Genomic DNA, 19402 nt, shown 5'->3' with positions numbered 1-19402 from the left:
CGACAGTGCCTCGAAGCCTAGGCGTCCAAATCTGACGCCCAAGCCCAACATGACTCTCAATTCACGCTTGGGCAAGCTCCTTGCGACGCTTGAGCGTGAATTCACGTGGACCGAGCCCTGTTTCTGCTCTGATTTGATTCTTTTGGACCGGGCCTCATTCTGGAGCACTTCTGACACTATTTGGAGGACCCTGGGGCTTTAGGTTTTGCATCCCTGGCATAGAAGAGCATAGCAATACACTCTTAGCCAATTCTTAGTCTTTCATTCTCTCTTTCTTTCTTCCGTTGTTCATAGAGTTTCCCCATGTCTGTGGGGAACTAATTTACATTTGTTGTTGGGGAATGATGTAATCTTGTGAACTCTCGTGTACTTGAATTGATTCTTAATTTCATATGTTTCTTCCATTATTTGTTAGAGTAATTCATTTGTTTTTATTCTTGCTTATACAATAGCATTATCTGTGAGTTACATAAGTGCTAGGAGGTTCCTTTCAATCCAGGTCCTTGTTGAATTACTCCTAAGGGTTATATTGCTCAAGGATGAGGGTATGAGTCTTAGTCGTCTTAACCTCTTGATCTTCACATCTTTTTACCAGGAATGCTAGGAATTGTATGAACTGGTAATTAGGGACAAGCTTATTTACCAAGTGATTGGGTTTAAGTGATTTAGTGAGGGGCATTAACATTAATGCATAAAGAAGAATTCTTATATACATGAGAGGGAACTTGGTGAAATCAAACCCCAACAGCATAGTCATCTCATATAAATCAACCTCCATTCATCTCTGTGCTCCTTTGCCATTGATCACTTTTACTTTGTTTTTGCAATCAAAACCATTGATCTCTTTTATTTTAAGTCTTAATTAATCCTGTTTTCATACAACTGTTCAACACCGAGAGTCCTCTGGGACACGATACTTGGTCTTACCATTTTATATTACTTGTGCGACTCGGTACACTTGCCGATTTGCCCCAACAATTGTATGGAAACTGTAGTGGAAATGAAGGAGAAAGTATGAGTGGTGTGGATGGTGACCAGTGTCTCTATAAGATGTTGATGAGGAAGATGCTACAGTGGTATAAAAGAAAATATAGAGACAAAAATTGGAAGGGGGATGAGAAATAAAATTCCATTGACAAAATATAAGGATTTTTCCACTCATGTTATTAGAAAAGTAAAATCCTCATAAAGTTCATCTACTCAACAACATGTCTCATGTACTCCTTACCTTAATACTAACTTATGTATTCTGACAGTAGTGAAATAACCTAAAAATTTTACAAAAAATGTAAAGAACCTTAGTCGACATGCAACAATGGCTGACGAGATACAAGCCTTGAAAGAGAATGAGACACGGGTTCTATAGAAACTATTGCCCACAAAAAAATATCTTAGAAGTAAATGATTATACAAAATAAAATATCACTCAGATGGGAAGATAAAACATTTGAAAGCAAGACTTGTCATATTCAAACATCATCAGATAAAGGGCATAAACTACGATGAAACTTTTGCCCTAATGGCAAAAACGGTGATTGCATGTACCTTCTTGGCAGTGAAAACAATTAAAAGATGGGAATTTCATCAAATGGATGTGCATAACGTGTTTCTTCATAGTGATTTGGTTGAAGAGGTGTACATGAAAGTTCCTATAAGTTTTAAAAACATTGACCCAAATTTGATTTGCAAGTTGAAAAAGTCATTGTATGGATTAAAACAAGCCCCTCATTGTTGGTTTATGTTAGCTACGACATTGAAGCACTATGGCTTTGCCTAATCTCATCCAGATAATTCATTGTTTATATTAAACATATACAACTTTTTCTAGATTTGATCTTGCTTATTCTGTCTACATATTATCCCAATTCCACATATTATCTCAATTTATGCAAAAACCTTGTAAAGAGCATTGGGAGACAACCTTAAAGGTTTTTAGATATTTGAAGAAACATCTAGAACAAGGTATTTTATTGTGGTATGAAAGTAAATTGAAACTACAAAATGGTGTCATTCAAATTCTTTGATTGGTTGGATGATGCTTCTTGGTCTTTGTCTAGTATCTTAGAAAACGGAGAAACAATCAATTGTTTTTCGCTCTTCTGTAAATGTTGAATATGTTCTATGATAGTGATTACATGAGTTAAAATGACTCAAAAAGTTACTTGATGAGTTGAGAGTTAATGATTACAAAGAAATGCAATTATATTGTGATAATTAATCAACGTTACTGTCAACACCCAATTTCATTCGGAAAAGTAAATAATTAAAATTAAAGAATAAGAGAATAATAATTAATGGTGGGTAAAGAAAAAAAGGAAAAAGAAAAAAATAAGATAATTTTCCCTAATGTAGGACACATCACTTTAGAATATTTTTGAAATATTAGTTTAATATGGTAATAATTTGAACCAATATTATAATTATAAATATTTTGCTGCATCAGTTTCTTTCTAAAGAGAAAAATGATTTCTAAAATGGACAAATTTTTTAACAATAATTATAATCAATGTCTTAAACATTATTTTATTTGTTTTTCTTGTAACCAAGATCATTTCTTTTCTTATTTTGTTAATTTTCAATTAATTCACAATTATGACAAGATCATCATAATATTACAATGTGTGTATATAAATATGCACCCCTGTGATAGAGAAAAAAGGACGGAAAAAATAGAGGAAAACACCTATAGATAACAGAGATTGAAGGAGGGAGTATAGAGAAAAATAGGTTCTCACACGTAAGGGTTCTGTCAACAACAACCACTGAGGAAACACTAAGGGAATTCTAGAAGCTAAAAAGGTATGTTACCTCTACACTCTTATTTTTCTCATTTTATTATACTTTGAAGCTTTTTTCTTAAATATTTTTTTTTATTATTACACACAAGTAATGTTTTTCTTAAAATCATAACTTTTCGAATAAAAGTATGCGTCGGCCTATGGCCAATTTCTTTTCTTTTTTCCCACCATTTTTTAACACAAAAAATACGAAATATTTTAAACTAAAAAATGTCATTTTTGATAAACCAAACTTTTTTTTACGTGATCCCTGATTTTCCTATTAGCAAAATGATGAAGATGAAGTTTTGATGATGCCCAAATCAAGTCAAGATTTATCAAGATTCATGAAGATCCTTTGAAGACTTATTTTTGTTATGAAAAGCTTTTGTAATAATTGTAGTTTAATTGTTTAGGACTTAGATCTGTAGTAGGTTTTGATTCTTGTACCTTTATATTTTGTATTTGTTGTTTAGAATCAAAACTTCCCCGTTTTAATCGATTAATCCTTGATATAATCGATTAAAATCGCTGCAGAAGCCAAAACCCAATCAGCTTTGGAATAATCGATTAAAGCAAGCTTTAATCGATTAGTTAATCGATTAATCCTGAGAATAATCGATTAATCCTGAGAATAATCGATTAATCCTGAGAATAATCGATTAATACTAGCCGTTGGAGGTTTCAGATTTGAAAAACTAGCCGTTGTACTTATTTTAATCGATTAACACTATAATTAATCGATTAAATGCGTTAAATGGCCAGTTTCGTAGAATGGAAGAGTTTTTGCTTGAGTCTATTTATAGGCTCTCTTTATCCATCAACAACAACTCTTCCCTTGCGCAAAAACACTCAGAACTCTTTGAGAAGTGTGTGCTCTTGCTCAGCTAAGGAAACTCTTGTCTGTGGTGCTGGTACATTGCAACTACGGTGACGGAGGAATAGCTGGTTCATCCTTGGTGCGTTTGAGGAGGTGTTTGGAAGAGGATCATCCTTCGTGAAGTATTCGAAGGAGGTGTTTCATCCTTTGTGAAGATTTCGGGGAGGTGCAGGTTCATCTCTTGTGGTATCAAGAGAGGTGGTTTCTAAACTCTTACAAATTGTTTCTTTGTGATTGTAATTTGTAATTGTTTTGTGCTTAGTGAACTGTTTATCTCGGTTTGAGATAAGCGACTGGACGTAGGATTGGTAAGATCCGAACCAGTATAAAAATCATTTGTGCAAATTTCTCTCAACCTTACTCTTTTATTTATATTTATTATTTGCATAGTAAGTGAAATTGAGTAGAATTTAAAAGGCACACGTTTGAATTAAAAACCCTCTTGGTTTGTTATTCCACGCTAACAATTCCGCTGCAGCCGATTCTAACATTTCCATCATGAATGGAGATACGTAGGAGCAATGTCAATCCTTGTTGGGTTCACTTTTTTAAAAATATAAATCAATCTATAATAATTTTTAAACTCACAAACCTTTTTCTAGATAAAGAACTACGTGATCCCTGATTGTCTATTATAAATGAATATACGTAGGAGCAAGGTCAATTCTTGTCGGGTTCATAAAACAAAAAATTTTTTTTTGTTTCCTAATAATTTCTTTATATTTTTATTTTTGGGGAAAATTAAATATTTTGGAAAACCACATCAACTTTATACATTTAATTAAAGGTATTGCCTTTGCGCAGTCGCGGTAGGGTGCTAACACCTTCCTTACGCGTAACTGATTCCCTGATAACGGTTGATTTCTTGTGTTTTTGTGTATATATTTTGGTGAATAAATCAACTTCTACATAATTTTTACCTTGTTTTATCCTCAAGTTTAGTGTGTTTTGTAATTTTCTTGTGTTTTACGTAGTATAGGCTTATTTTTACATCTAATCTCTTTGTTTGAGTTGTGAAATAAATGAATAGGACTATACAGTCTCTAGATCTCTCTCATTCCGGTGTATGTTCGATTAGTCCATGTGTCTCTTCCACTAGAAGCCTACCAGGAGTCGCTCCTTGTCTGTGCCTCTTTCACTCCATGCCTCTTGCACCGGCGATCACTCCCCGCCCTCGATAGTGCCCGGGTGTCACATGAAGCAAGAATTCAAGGGAACATGTTTTGGGACGATAAAAGATCAATTTGAAGGAAATATCCATGTTGGACGCCTTTGGAATTGCACAAGAACCTAAATTTTAGAATGTTGTCAAAATCGTCAAGGCTGAGCGCTAGACCCCAGGGTTGAGCGCTAAACCCCTAGCACTGAGCGCCCTAATCAGTGCTGAGCGTTGGCCTTCGACGAGAGTTGCGCCTAGGGCGTTTAGAATCCAACGCTGAGCACCCATTTTCCTGAAATTATGGCGCTGAGCGCCCATGCGCAAGGCTAAACGGTGACGATGCTGATGTGTCAAAATGGGTTATTTAAACATGGGTCTCGCGAGTTTTGGGCATTCTTCTCCTCCTACACTTCATTCTTCACCTAGAGAAATTGGGAGAGGCCCTTGGAGGCTATTTGGGGTGTTGGGAAGCTCTCCCACTCCTCCTTGGGTCTTCAAGCTTCATCAATGGTGATTTTGCCACTTTTGGATTGAGGAAGAAGATGGGTAACAAATTGGAGATGGAGATGCGAAGGGGAGGCGCAAATGGAGCATGTAGCAGCTACCAAGAACCTTGGGAAAAATTGTGTATCTTCTCTTTGGTTCCAATTTCTTCCCTATCTCTTCAATTTTGTAAAACCCTAAGTTATCCACCATGGAGGGTTTTTCCTATTTGTTGAGATTAGTTGTAAAACATGGAATTCTTATGTACTTTGTGATGTTAATGATATATACTTTTCCAATTCATGTAGTATTCAATTTCTATGCTTAATGCTTGCTTTGGATTGATCACCCATGCATGAATCTTGGTTCTTGATATATGGAGAAATATGGTTGAACCTATAATTGAAATTGAATACCTATTGGAGGAAATTGAGATGTTTGTGAGTGCATGAGAATGAAATGGATGAATTCTAGTCTTGACAAATTGTAAATACACTATGTTAAATTTTTTGCACACCAACTGTTTGATAAAATACCAAAAAGAGTTTCTTGTGTTTTTTTGTGCACTTTTATGTCTAATTGAGTTATAAAAGGAAGAGTTGTCATGTGTTGCACAAGTCCTTTGGGAGAGAACGATATTTATCACTTGCTACGATACGACCGGTGCACTTGTCATTGGTTTTGCAGCCAACATTCCTATATCTAAAATTTAATTTTCGTAGACCAAGTCTTATTTTATGGTTTTCCATAATTTTTCTGTAATAAATTATAATGATGATTTCCAAAATCTTTTGTCAAACTTATTTGTTTTTGGTTCACCATTCTGTCACCATCCGGTTGCGACAGTTACATATAATATATTAAAATTGATTGTTATTTTATTAATAGTAAGATAATGGTTAGTACCATTTGACCCTCGTCTTCGTATCAATATATAACTAACAAACATTTTTTACATTAGTCTTGAAAAAAAAATTGTAATTTTGGTCTTTTTTGAATAAATTAGACATTCATTATCTTTATACAACAACTTTAAAAAATATTAAAATATTATTATTATAATTATTTATTTTATTATTAATTAGGAGATATATGTTTAGTCTATTTTTATGAATAGTTGACTATTATTTGATAAACATTTTCAAAAATGATATTATATATATAAAATCTTGTATGAACCAATAGATTAATAGTAAGTTTTTCCTTGGTGTGTACAAGTCTACATCATCACCAAACACCCATTCTTCACGGAAAGTGAGTCACATGCAAGAGCTTTTCATGTCCAAATACAGACATCCACTTCAATAATCTATTGTCTATATTTATGTTATATAAATAACCTTTACAATTTAATAAAAAGAAGAAGAAGCATATTGCATATTTCATATACATAGCTCTGTTCTCAAGATGAGATGAAGAGAGAGAAATTCCAAAACAGTAGATGACAGATGTAGATAGACGTGGACGCATGCAGAATTATTGGGCATGTGTCTGTGATTCAATCCCTTTTGTCCATTATGCACAATTGTTCAACCCCAGCTGTAACTAACTCTCCCAAAATCCTTCACTCTCTCTCTCTCTCTCTCTCTCTGGCCCCACCACCCTCTTTCAATCTTCATCAACATTTCCATATACTCACCAGTTTCTTTACTCAACCTTCCAAGCATATAGAAACAAGAAAAATTCTGATGATTCGTTCACACTGAACCCCTCCAAGGATCCAGAGCTCCCCGTTTGAGTCGATAATGGTGTGGATGTTGACGACAACGATAACGGTGGCGAAGATGATGACGCAGACATAGACAACATGGATGATAAAACAGGTTTAAAAATGAACAAAGCGTGTTTCAAACCAGGACTAAAGAGCCAATCGTGCACATCCCAATACACTTCCACTCTCATCTTGTTTAGATGAATTGATTCGTTCCCTCTGAACTTCCACTGCAAGTGCTTCACATGGATCATCACGTGCCCGTCCAATCTTATCTCCATCTCTGGCTGAACTTGAATCCCATTTGACGCCGATTCCCCTCCAATGTCGCTTTTGTTCTTGCACTCGATTGAGATCTCATGGCACCTACCCTTCTCCTCAAACTTCGCTCTTGTTGAGAACTTTCTCTTCCCAAAGATGTGCTCTTTTTTCGAAATCAGAATCGGGTCAATCAGTGCTGGTCTGCACCCGGTTCTTCTGTACGCTTCTTTCCTCAAATCACCCACCAGGAGTACCACCTCTTGCTCGCACACCACTGCAACGTAGTACTCCGAGGTTGGTTCCGTCTCGCCGTTGAATTTCGCAGCCTTAAGGTCCCAGAAAACGTCAACGGCTTTGTTACCGTGTACGAGGAAGCGCTTGGAACCTTGTTTTCTCCAAAAGTACCATGGTTTGAGCTCCACCTTGCAGCTGTACTGTGCCTCCCCCTCTGGGCCTTCCACTGAGACTGAGAGGCCATGGAGCATCAAGTTTTTGCACCATGTGATGGTGATCAAGCGGCAGTGATCAGCAATCTTTGTTCTGTAGACGGACATGTGCACGCTCTGGCCTGAACGGGTGACGGTTGTGTGATCATCACTTGATGTCAAAGCGGAAGAGAAGCAAGCTGGAATCCCAATTGCGTCTTGCATTGTTGTTGGCGATCAACTCTTTAACTGCAACTATGTTCTGATGGAAGCAGTGATAAAAGGCTGTAGTTGTTGATGATGAATGAAGTTTGAGTACACAATGTGAAGGATGATCAGTGTGATTCTTACATAGAAAAATTGAAAAAGTGAAAGCAGGTAGCTATTTGGTGTGTGAAGGAGAGATCTGAGTGAGAAGGTGTGTGGAAGGAAGATGGTGGCAGAAGTGTTTTAATGGAGTTTGGAAAGAAAAATATATATTTCTGAACTGGCTGGCATATGCACTGGCAGTGAGTGCCTTTTAATATTCTGCACAACTCTCAATAATCTCTCTTACCTGTTTCCTCTTCAAATTTTATTTTGCTTCCAACCTCCATACTAGTTAGTTAAGAAAGAAAGAGAGAGAGAATAAACTACGAATAATAATTTTCTGGTTTTCACATTTCATCCCAAACACTTCAAAGGAATATTACCTTTTCTAAAAGAAAATAGTGTGTGGGTGGTACCTATGTATTAATGTAGCTGAAATTTGTAGTTTTCAGTGATTATAGTAAATTTTTACATCATACTAATTCAATGCCATCAAAATTTTCCTCCAATATTTATTTTATCTTCGAGGAGGAAGTGTTGGTAAACCGATTTCAGCGGCGTTGAACAAATTTTAAAATCAATATAGGAAAATAAAAGTTGAAGGACAAATTTAAGTATATAGTTTCAAAGAGTTCACCAGCAAATTAATTTAACTTTTGTTTAACCTAAGTGATTTTCATTAATTGGGTATATTAAAAGCGTGTACTTCTAGATGAGTTAAAAGTATAGGTGGCAATGTGAGGCGGGTCCCGTGGACCGGCTCGTAGATCTACAATAAAAAGTGCGAGACAGGTTAGGTTTCAAAGTCTCTTGCCTCGTATAAGTCTGACCTGCATAATCCGTAGTTTGCATGGGCATGTCATGAGACAAAGCAAGTTGGTCTATTGATTAATTTTTTTCTTTTAAAATGTATCTCACTCACTCATTCTTTGTTTTGCATTTCTCGTTCATCTTTCGTGTTTTTCTTTCTCTCTCGCGAAGCACAACACGATGTTCCTCATTTATCATCTATTCTCATCTCGCAACAACACACTCACATAACGGTTATAATAATTTCATGCACGACTATTAAGTTTGATGAGAATCTATAATAGTATAAAGTTGGTTTAATAGATTCGAAGGTCCCTATTTCTGCAGATTTATATCAATTCGGTTCTCGTATTTTGAAAGTTCTCATTTAAGTCCCTATTTTGATAAAATCGAGTCAATAAAGTCCTTGTCGTTAAATGTTGGGGACGACGTTAATTTTCTTGCAATGTGACATGCTAAGGTGTCCTTTAGTTACGACGTGGCACAATATTAGAAGAGTCTTGTTGACCAGCTTTGACTGATTCATAATGTGAACAATGAAGACCTGCCACGTTCAACTCTTTTCCCATCCAAAATTAGGGTATCAGATTGGGGAAAGGAGGAAAACTTGTGCCTCTGCGCCGCTGTGAAGGGTAGATGACGCTTTGCCGCAATTCGCCATGGAGATGCGTCTTTGATTCTGCTGTGGTTTTCTTGCAGGTGATGAAGATGAAGATGGTCATGCAATGGTGGTTGAGATGCGAAACCGTGGTGGTGGCAAGATGATGACGGCGACCTGAAGCGAGGCATGGTGATGCGCGAGTGGAGGTGTGATGCGGCGTCCATGGAGTCTGAATGATTTTTTGGGTTTTTGGTTTAGCTTTGCAGGTTATGCGAATGGTGGAGATCACTTTGTGCAGGAGGAGGCTCGCAGTACTCCCGCGACAAGGTTGTTGTTGTGTGACCACGGCTTGGGCGTTGATGACGGTGATGTGCGTTGAAGGTTGTTGTGGTGCGGCGGTATCCGTGTGGTTGCCGGCGCAAATCTGTGCATGAAGGTGCAAGGAGAGTGCGATGCGCGAAGCTTGCTCGCGAGTGGGTGTTGATGGAGAAGATTACGGCGAGGGAGAACTACCATGGTTGAGATGTTGTGGTGGCCGGATTTGGGGTTTTGTTCTTCCTTGCTTTTGGGCGTTGGTGGCGATGAAGACTGGTAGCACGATTATGATTGCGGCAGCTTCTGCGGAGATGAGAAGACGACAATGGTGGCCGGTGAGGATCAAGTTGACGGCATTGGATGGTGCGACGGCAGTTGACAGCACAGTATGAACTTATTACGTGGTTGAAGGAGAACAATGATACCTCGACATTTATTTTAAATATTTTTTAAACTTAAAATCAAATAAATCCTCATCATTATGCCACATGATTATTAAATGACACCTCAGCATGCCACATTGCAAGAAAATTAACGCCTTCCAGAGCAATTAACGGCAAGGACTGTATTGACTCAATTTTACCAAAACAAGGACCCAATTGAAAACTTTCATAATACGAGGACTCAATTGATGCAAATCAGTAGAAATAGGAACCTCCGAATCTATTAAACCTATAAAACTTCAACCACTTTATTTTGCTAAATTTGTTGAACTAGGTACGAAAATTGTGAAAATTGTTCAACCACTACATACAGTGAAGAAAAAAAGAAATTTTGTAAAGTATGAAATTTGCCATTAGTTGAGATAAAGAAATTCAAATCAAGTTTGTGGGGCAACCTGTGACCCTGCAGTCTACTTCCAATACATGATGAGCCAATATTTTCAACCCATGTATTTTATTCGGTGGGCCAACCGAGCCTACATATTGTGGGCCAAGTGCGAGTTGGGCCTAAACGAGCCGGGCTAGCCCGCATTGTGATAACAGTCTAAAAACCATTATTTTCATACTTAAAATTTACATCAAAACACACCCTTTATGACTTAGAATTAGCTTGAAATCATGCAAAAGGCTTAAGTTAGAGAGAAAGAGAGTCAAAGTGGGTTTTTTGGGTTTTATGCTTGGTTTCCCTTGTTTTGACAGGATTTATTAGGAGTTTGATGAATGAATTGAAGGAAGAGAAGTGTTGGATGCAGAAGAAGGTGGAAGAATAAAGCAGAGTTGAATTGCAGCCACCGCGGGGCGGTGATAGCACCGCCGGGCGGTGAGACCTTCTATGATTACACTGCCACACACTTAAATGGAACCGCCAAGGGGGTGAAGATGGAATCGCTGCCATCGCCGGGCGGTGGACTCGTCAGTGGAATTGAAAGAGAACGCTCAAGCGGCAACGCTGATGGGTGGATTAGGTGTCGTGCCTACCATCGGGCAGTGTTAACTACCGTCAGGCGGTGTACTTATGGGCTTGGGCTTATTTTTAGTTATTTTTCTGTGCTTTAAATAGAGGTGCACGAACCAGAGCATGTATCTTTTGGCAGAAAGGACGCAAAAACACGGTTTTCACACCTTGGAGGCGGATCTTGGATGCGAGAGCTCCAATATTACAAATCTAGGGTTATCTTTTATATTCTTTCCATTCAATTCATCTAGTTTCACCATGATTATGGTGAACTAAGCCCTTTGTTGTTGGAGAACGATGTAATTCTTTGAAACTCTCTTATATCGAATTTCTTATTTTATTCATATACTTGTGTTTATCAATAGTTTGAGTTTTTCTTCCGTTCTTGCTAATGTGTTGTTTAAGATGTTATTCAAACGCATCATCTTTGATTATTTCTATATGGAGACGTATACTTAGTTCTAGACATGAAGAATTACTCTTGATAATGAATATTACCTAGAGATAGGAATAGGAACATCAATTGCCTTAAGCTTTTGTGTGTTGCATAAATAATTGCTAGGGAGATTAGATATAGTAAACTAGTAATTGTAATTAGACTCTTTTCACCGAGAGATCGGGTTTAGAGTAAAATAGAAAGTGGCATAAACATTGATAACAAAGTCGAATCTAATAAGAATAATAGATATTTGAGAGTGGATTAGGATGAAACCGTAAACCCCAACAATACCATTCATCCATATCTTTTACTGTCAATTGATCAAACCTTTGCATGCATGTTTACTTCTTGTTTTGCATTTAAAACTGAACTTATTGTTTGTTCAAGTCTCATGATTTCCATTAATCACATGAATGTTTAGGCCAAAGATTCCTTTGGGAGACGATACTCGGACTTACCGTTTATTTATTACTTGATACTCCCATGCGCCTACTCGCGTATTCGCCGCAAGCCGCCAGAATCGAAAACGCCCGTCGGCGAAAATGATCCTCGACGAAGGCCTCAAAGTTCTGGGGCAACCACTTAAGCAGGTGGAAGGAGGTGACACAAGTAGTAAGGAAGGCGTTCTCGTTGTACGCACTTGACTTCTTCTCCGATGGCACAGCCTCAGGTTCGTTGAAAAATGGTTTCTCGTTCAGAACTAGAGCTTGAATCGAGAGCAACACTTGCAACATGGTGGAGGGTGGAGGGGGTGACAACGCTTGAGGATTCATTGAAAGAGGGGGAGAGAGGAAGCCGATGACGGTGGCGAGGAGGGTAGGGACGGCGAAGGAAGAGTCGTCGGAGGGTGTGGTGGGAAGGTGGGTGATGTGGCCGAAAAGGAGGTCGTGGATGGCCTGGGGGAAGTGGAGAAGCGTTGGATGACGGAAAAAAATGACCAAAAAAAAAGGCGTGGCACTTCTGTTAGCCAACTCAGCGAAAAGTTAACGCTGTTAGTTTTAGAGGACCAAAAATAAGGGTTTTCTTAAGGAGGAGGATTAAAATGTACCTTACTTTGAAATAGGGACTAGAAAGAAAATGGTTTGATAGTTTAGGGATTAAAATCATATTTAACCCTTTTATTTAAAGGAATTATGCTGTATGAGAATAATTATTAAAAAAGATAAGACTTGAATGAATGTGCGGTCACATCACAAATCTGGAATGATATGTAGACTATTGTTTGTTTTGCATATCAAGTGTTATCACTATGTTGATTGTAACAAAGATCACCTTGCATAATTGATAGTTTAAGTTACACAAAGATATCACATGGTAAGAAGATGAAGGAAAGTTTTTACACACCATGAAATATAGAAATGTAGACTTGGGTTGTGATGAACATTATTATTAGATTCATTTGTAAATTAAAGTATTGTTTAGATCAAATGTTAGTATTTAGTAAGATATACTATAAAAATGTAAGTTGATATTTTATTTATTGAATATGTTTGATATATATATATATATATATATATATATATATATATTTTTTAATTAAAAATAGTATTTCTATAACTTATAATGTTGTGTTTTGTACTATATCATAAACATATATAAATATAAGTATAAGAGTAAGATTAAAATTTATTTGTAGTTTTCTTAAACATTTGTATTTATATACATATATTTTATATATGATTAATTAGTATTTAAAAAGTTATATATTTGGTTTAAACTCTCGAATGATTCTTGTAATTGTAGGAGAATTTCAAGTGGGACCTCTTATTGAAAACAATCTCAATTAGGTTTTAAATTTTGAAAAATTGAGTCAATTACATTCTTTCCATTAAGTGTTGACAAGCAACGTTAAAATGTGATGATGTGGTGCACAGTAAATATGCTGAGGTGGATCATTTTATTACGTGGGAATAATTAAATTATGACATGGAATTTAGTAAAATAAAAGAAAAAAAATTAAAAAGATTTTGGAAATTTCAAAACCCTAACACCTTGCCGCTCCATCACTGCTTTCCCTTGCCGCTGCTTCTTCATTCTCCGTTCAATCCAATTTGACTTGAATGGAGAACTCACGATTTGGCCATGAATCTGGGTTAAGAGAATAAAGCTTTTTCTCTCTCACATGTTTGCGATTGAAGATGAACGTTGGTTGAGTGCGATTTTGTGGTTGGTGCTGCATGAGGCTTGCTTACGTAATTAGAGTTCATTGCGATTTACAGGTTTATTGGATTTTGTTGCTTATGTGTTTTTGGTTGTAGGTTTTTGGAGGTGCGCTAATGGCGGAAATTGGATTGGCAGGTCCGGTGATTGTGGGGAACATGGTGGTGGCGAGGAGATGAATTGATTTGCACGATTTGAGTTTGCGTGTTTGGGGTTTTCTCTAGTTTTGATTTTATGGGTGGTCGTGGTGGAAAGGGACAAAATTCGCAAAGAAGCTTCGCAATTTGGGTCTGGGTGTTGTGCGTTTTTTGGGTTTGCCTATTTGAGGTTTCCGGTGATCTCCGCGACGGTTGGTTGTGGCGTGACAGTAAGGTGGCACAATTTACTCCATTTGGGTTTTGTGCAAGTTTTTAGTGCGGTGGTTTGTCAGAGCAGCTGCAGCGGAATGGTTAGTGTGGAATAACAAACCAAGAGGGGTTTTAATATAAACATGTGCCTTTTAATTTCTTCTCAATTTATCTTACTATGCAAATAATAAATATAAATAAAAGAGTAAGGTTGAGAGAAATTTGCACAGATGAATTTTATACTGGTTCAGATCTTACCAATCCTACCTCCAGTCGCTTATCTCAAATCAAGATAAACAGTTCACTAAGCACAAAACAATTACAAATTACATTCACAAAGAAATAATTTGTAAAATTTTAGAAATTGCCTCTCTTGATACCACAAGAGATGAACCTGTACCTCCTTTGAGTCTTCACAAAGGATGAGACATTTCCTCTGAATACTTAACGAAGGATGAAACACCTCCTCCGAATACTTCATGAAGGATGATCCTCTTCCACACACCTCCTCAGACGCACCAAGGATGAACCAACTATTCCTCCGTCATCATAGTAGCAATGCACCAACACCACAGACAAGAGTTTCCTTAGCTAAGCAAGAGCACACAATTCTCAACGAGTTCTGAGCATTTGAGCACAAGGGAAGAGTTGTTGTGATGTATAAAGGGAGCCTATTTATAGACTCAAGCAAAAAACTCTTCCACTCTTCGAAAATGGCCATTTAATACTTTTAATCGATTAATACAAGTGTTAATCGATTAAAATGAGTACAACGACTAGTTTTCAAAAGTAGAAAACTCCAACAGTCACTTTTAATCGATTAAAATGAATTTTAATCGATTAGCTAAAATAGATTAAAATGAATTTTAATCTATTAAAACAACAAAAGTTGAGTTTTCAGCTTTTACTCGTTTTAATCGATTAATACTAGTTTTTATCGATTAAAACAGTGCGATTTTGACTCTTAACACTAATTACAATGTATGAAAGTATATGGAATCAAAACCAATGAAAATCTAAGTCCTCAACAATAAACTACAATTATTACAAAAGTTTTCCATTGCAAAACAAGTCTTCAAAGGATCTTCTTGAATCTTCATATATCTTGACTTGATTTGGACATCATCAAAACTTCACCTTCATCATTTTGCTAACATGATTGCCATGGTTGACGACAATGCATGGGCTAGGTGGAGTGTGGTTGAAGGTCGTGGTGTGCTGGTTTCTATAGTGGTTGGTAGTGGCCATGAGGGTGGTGGCACAAGGAAGGAGAAAGATTTTTGTTTACAGGATATGATGTTGACGTGGCAATTGTTGTGACAGGGATGATGAGTTGGCATGTTATGGATTTAATACATAATGACACGTCCTGTAAAAAAAATTACAGCTCAGCATTTGCTAACGTTTGTCAACACTTAACGGAAATGGCATAATTGACTCAATTTTTCAAAATTTATGACCCAATTTAGACCGTTTTCAACAAGAGGACCCACTTGAGATTTTTCTACAAATACGAGGACCAGGTTTAAACCTATATATTTTATATATGATTAATTAGTATTTGAAACATTTTGAAGTCTTAATCGGATTTTGAAATCTGGTTATGAGTTTGTTAGATTTTAAAATTTGGTTAAGATCTCAAAGGATTTCGAAATCTGTTAAAGTATTAATCGATTTTCAAAATCTGGTTAAGAATTCACCAAATTTTGGAAAGCCAATTAAGAGTTTCACAAATTTCGAAATTAGTTCAAGCTTTAATGGACTTTCAATATCTAGTTAAAAACTCGTTAAATTTTGAAAATCGAGTAAAGGTTCGATTTATTTCAAAATCTATTTAAGGCTTAATTGACTTTCAAAATTTGACAAGCTCTTAACTAGATTTCAAATCCAATTAATGTCTCAATAGATTTCAAAATCTAGCTATTCATGAAAGGGCTTTGCAAGTTTCCTAAGACTACAAAATGCACGCTTAAACTTACCTATATGTGAAGAAGATGAAGACAACACCCCACCATAAAGGTACCATGAACAAAACTCTAGACCACGAGAATCACCAATGCCAAAGACGACGAACAATATCGCAAGGACCACGAACAACAATACAAGAACCACAAAAAAAAAAACCTAAGAACTAAGAACAACAACGAGAACGAATAACGTGGTGAAGGAACCAAGAAATGAAGAAAGAGATGCATGACTCGGTAATAAACATAGCTATGAATTAGATTAGATTCGACAAGAATTAATTATCATTTATCTATATGTTTTTTTTTTTTTTTAAATGATAAGGGCAAAAACTTCTAGTTGGAAGTGTAAGGAACCTTAGTTATTTAGATTAATTGAATCATATATGAGATAATAAAGTTAACATGATTATTGAACTGAAAAGAAAGAAGTACTAGAAATATAATATAAGGGATACATAAATATATATTAATGGAGATATCTTAAGGTTAATAATGAATGGTATGATAGGAAAATAATTATAAAATTAAAAATATAACTTACTTTAAAAATATGTGGTCCCTTAAGCAAAATAAAGCATAATTATGCCTTAAAGTAAATCTTAGAACGAGAAGTAGATAAATTAGCATTGAAGGCTATGTCCATTAAAACTTTTCAATAACTTCCTTTCATTACAACCAACATGGTTGAAATACGATTTACATAGTAATTCTATTAATATAACCTTTTATAGTTTTGAAACCTCTTTTTAATTACATCTTAATATAAATTAGAAAATGAAGACAGGTATTAGACAAATTTCTTAATATTTTAAAGCAAATGATTTTACATTATAAATATAGAATGAATAATATATATATATATATATATTATTGTTCATATAAATGTTTCTTTTATTTCCTATAAAATATATTAAGTAACTACATATCTAATTCAACAAAAGCTCTTATTACTCTTACTTTGATAAAATATTCCAGTAACAAGTAATATGAAAAGGTAACACAAATAGATATGAAATGTGTTTATGGCCACAGCCCATTAAGTGCTCCAGGCCCACCTAATTCAGAAACATAATATGGGTTCCAGCCAAGTTAGGATCACTGTTATGGGCCACATATCAGAAGATTCTTTTGACGCCCCCACACTTCTCAGTCTTCAACTTATGTCACTCCACCAATATATGCCTTTTCGCTAAGGGACAAGTGTTGCTTCAATCAAATTTTCATAATAGTACTTACTCAACAAACTTCTCCTTTCCAGTAATTCTGTCAATTACAATTCAATCCATACCATCCATTAATTACCAACCTACATTATCAAATCTTAACTAATAATTTTGTACTCAAAATAATATAATTTAAGTTTAATTCTATATTTTGAGAACATTTTATTGTTATTATGTTTTTGGTTGAAAGTAATGTCAAGATTGGATTCAAGTCCCATAGATGTTGTATGTTCTCAGTTAATGTCTCTCTTGAAAGATTTATCACTGATATCAAATATATGTTATGTTAAGATGAACGACAATACAAAAGAAATACTAGTAGTAGAGAATGTTTTTACTCGAGATGAAAAACCTAAGAAAAATTCAATGTAATAAAAAGATGATGTGATATTACTAGGTATCTATTAATAAAAAAATGCATGTTTTTCACAAGTAATGTGTAACTCAAGTGACAAATAGAATTTGTGGTCTTACATTATATTCCTATGTGTGCATGTTTAGGTTAATTCTTTTAAACATTGATCTTAAATATGTTTATGTGAATTATTATGCATGGTATGATAATGATAAATCTGATTGCTTGCTTGGTTTGAACAAGACGTGGTACATCATGTTTAGGGTACAAGATTGGCATGATGGTGTGACTTTTTACCAAGTCTGCATAATTTTTACATTAGCCATGTTGTTAGGCATTAGAAATCGTGTTGGTCATGCTCTTTTAGTGTTTACACCATGTTGTATTGTGTACATTGTCATAACAAAATGATTTTCTACATAATTTCCTATGAGATGTGTGGAATTGCATAAAAAACCAACTTGGATGAGCTCTTTCCTTTTATTAGACCATGCTATAACATCTTTTGCTAGTGATCAGATTGTTTTTGCAAGTTTTCATTGAACCACGTTGGCATTAAATCAATCAAAATAGATTCATTAGAGACTAAAACATTATTCAACAGATTTATTTTCCAACTTCACAGTAAACTCAACTTACAACACAATTTTCTCACTTAATCCCTAATCACACATCAACCAAATCAATTCGATCAATTGTCACATAACCACTTAGAATCAAAATTTACAATTCAATCAAGTTATACAATAAATTCACTAACTCAAACATTAATTAATCAATTACTTACTATTATCATTCTAAAACATATTCATCCACTATATTCATAAAATTTATCATCATACATACATATAATAAACATTTTGAAAATGATCGTTTTAAATTATATTTTTCAAATAATTATGAAAATTATTTGTCATTGATCTCATACTTCTTTAATAATTAAGACTTCTATTTCTTCATTTATATAATAATTTTTTTTGGAAATGATAAACTTACTTGTTAATCAAAATTTTCAATTAAAATATATTTATTGAAACAACTTTATCTGTAAATTGAGAAAGATGTCAAGATTCATCGTAAAATTTTAAAATTTATCAAGTAACCAAGAAATATTTTATGAAAAAAAAAACTCTCTATTTGGGATTTTTCATTGGAAATGAAAATATAATATAAGGAAAATCAATTCTTAATAAATCTAAAGAAATATTTTTTATTAATATTTTTTTTCTAAAAAATAAATGAATAATAAATAGTTTAATTTTGTATGATTTAAGTGACAAATGAATATTTTAAAATTACATTTTTCACATTTAATTAAAAATTTCGTTTTAAGACGAATCATATGATGGTAACACTTTCCTAATCCGTAACCAACTCTGGAATCCAAAATTGATTTCATAAATCATAACTAAATTACGTAAAAGTAATAATTAAATTTAAATTATGCTTAATTTCTATGTATTTAAAGGCTTAAATAACTTCAGGGTTGGCATGAGCCATTTTTGTTTTAAAGCACACAATAATTTTAACTCTCCTATGTTATCTTCATAAATTATATTGCTCATGTGTAAATTATGTTAAGGATCGCGATACGTTCACAACCAATTTTTGACAACAATTTGCCAACGCCATATGTCAGCATTCTATTGGCTCATTTTAATTTATTTTTTAATTAAAAAACTGATGTGAAAAAGGTGACTTTATGTTATTCCGAAAACACCCTCAATCATTTTAATTAAACTTTCTCCTTCAAAGCACGTATCTCTCTCCATTTTAGGTTTT

The 19402-nt window shown here is 34.9% G+C and overlaps 1 protein-coding gene across 1 annotated transcript; it reads right to left on the bottom strand.

The window, feature by feature from the left end:
- Positions 1 to 6572: 6572 nt before the first annotated feature.
- On the bottom strand, positions 6573 to 8446 carry LOC106761023. The gene has a single exon (XM_014644494.2). It carries the CDS (start codon positions 7919 to 7921, stop codon positions 6947 to 6949), a length of 975 nt encoding a protein of 324 aa, XP_014499980.1. The 5' UTR covers positions 7922 to 8446; the 3' UTR covers positions 6573 to 6946.
- Positions 8447 to 19402: the final 10956 nt, after the last annotated feature.

The sequence above is a fragment of the Vigna radiata genome, chromosome 5 (genome assembly GCF_000741045.1).
Source record: "Vigna radiata var. radiata cultivar VC1973A chromosome 5, Vradiata_ver6, whole genome shotgun sequence".
Classification (NCBI taxonomy): domain Eukaryota; kingdom Viridiplantae; phylum Streptophyta; class Magnoliopsida; order Fabales; family Fabaceae; genus Vigna; species Vigna radiata.
This window is presented reverse-complemented; position numbering and strand designations above follow the sequence as displayed.

Bases quoted from the DNA above. Each gene is read 5' to 3' on its own strand.
- LOC106761023 (XM_014644494.2), bottom strand. From the start codon at position 7,921: ATGCAAGACGCAATTGGGATTCCAGCTTGCTTCTCTTCCGCTTTGACA.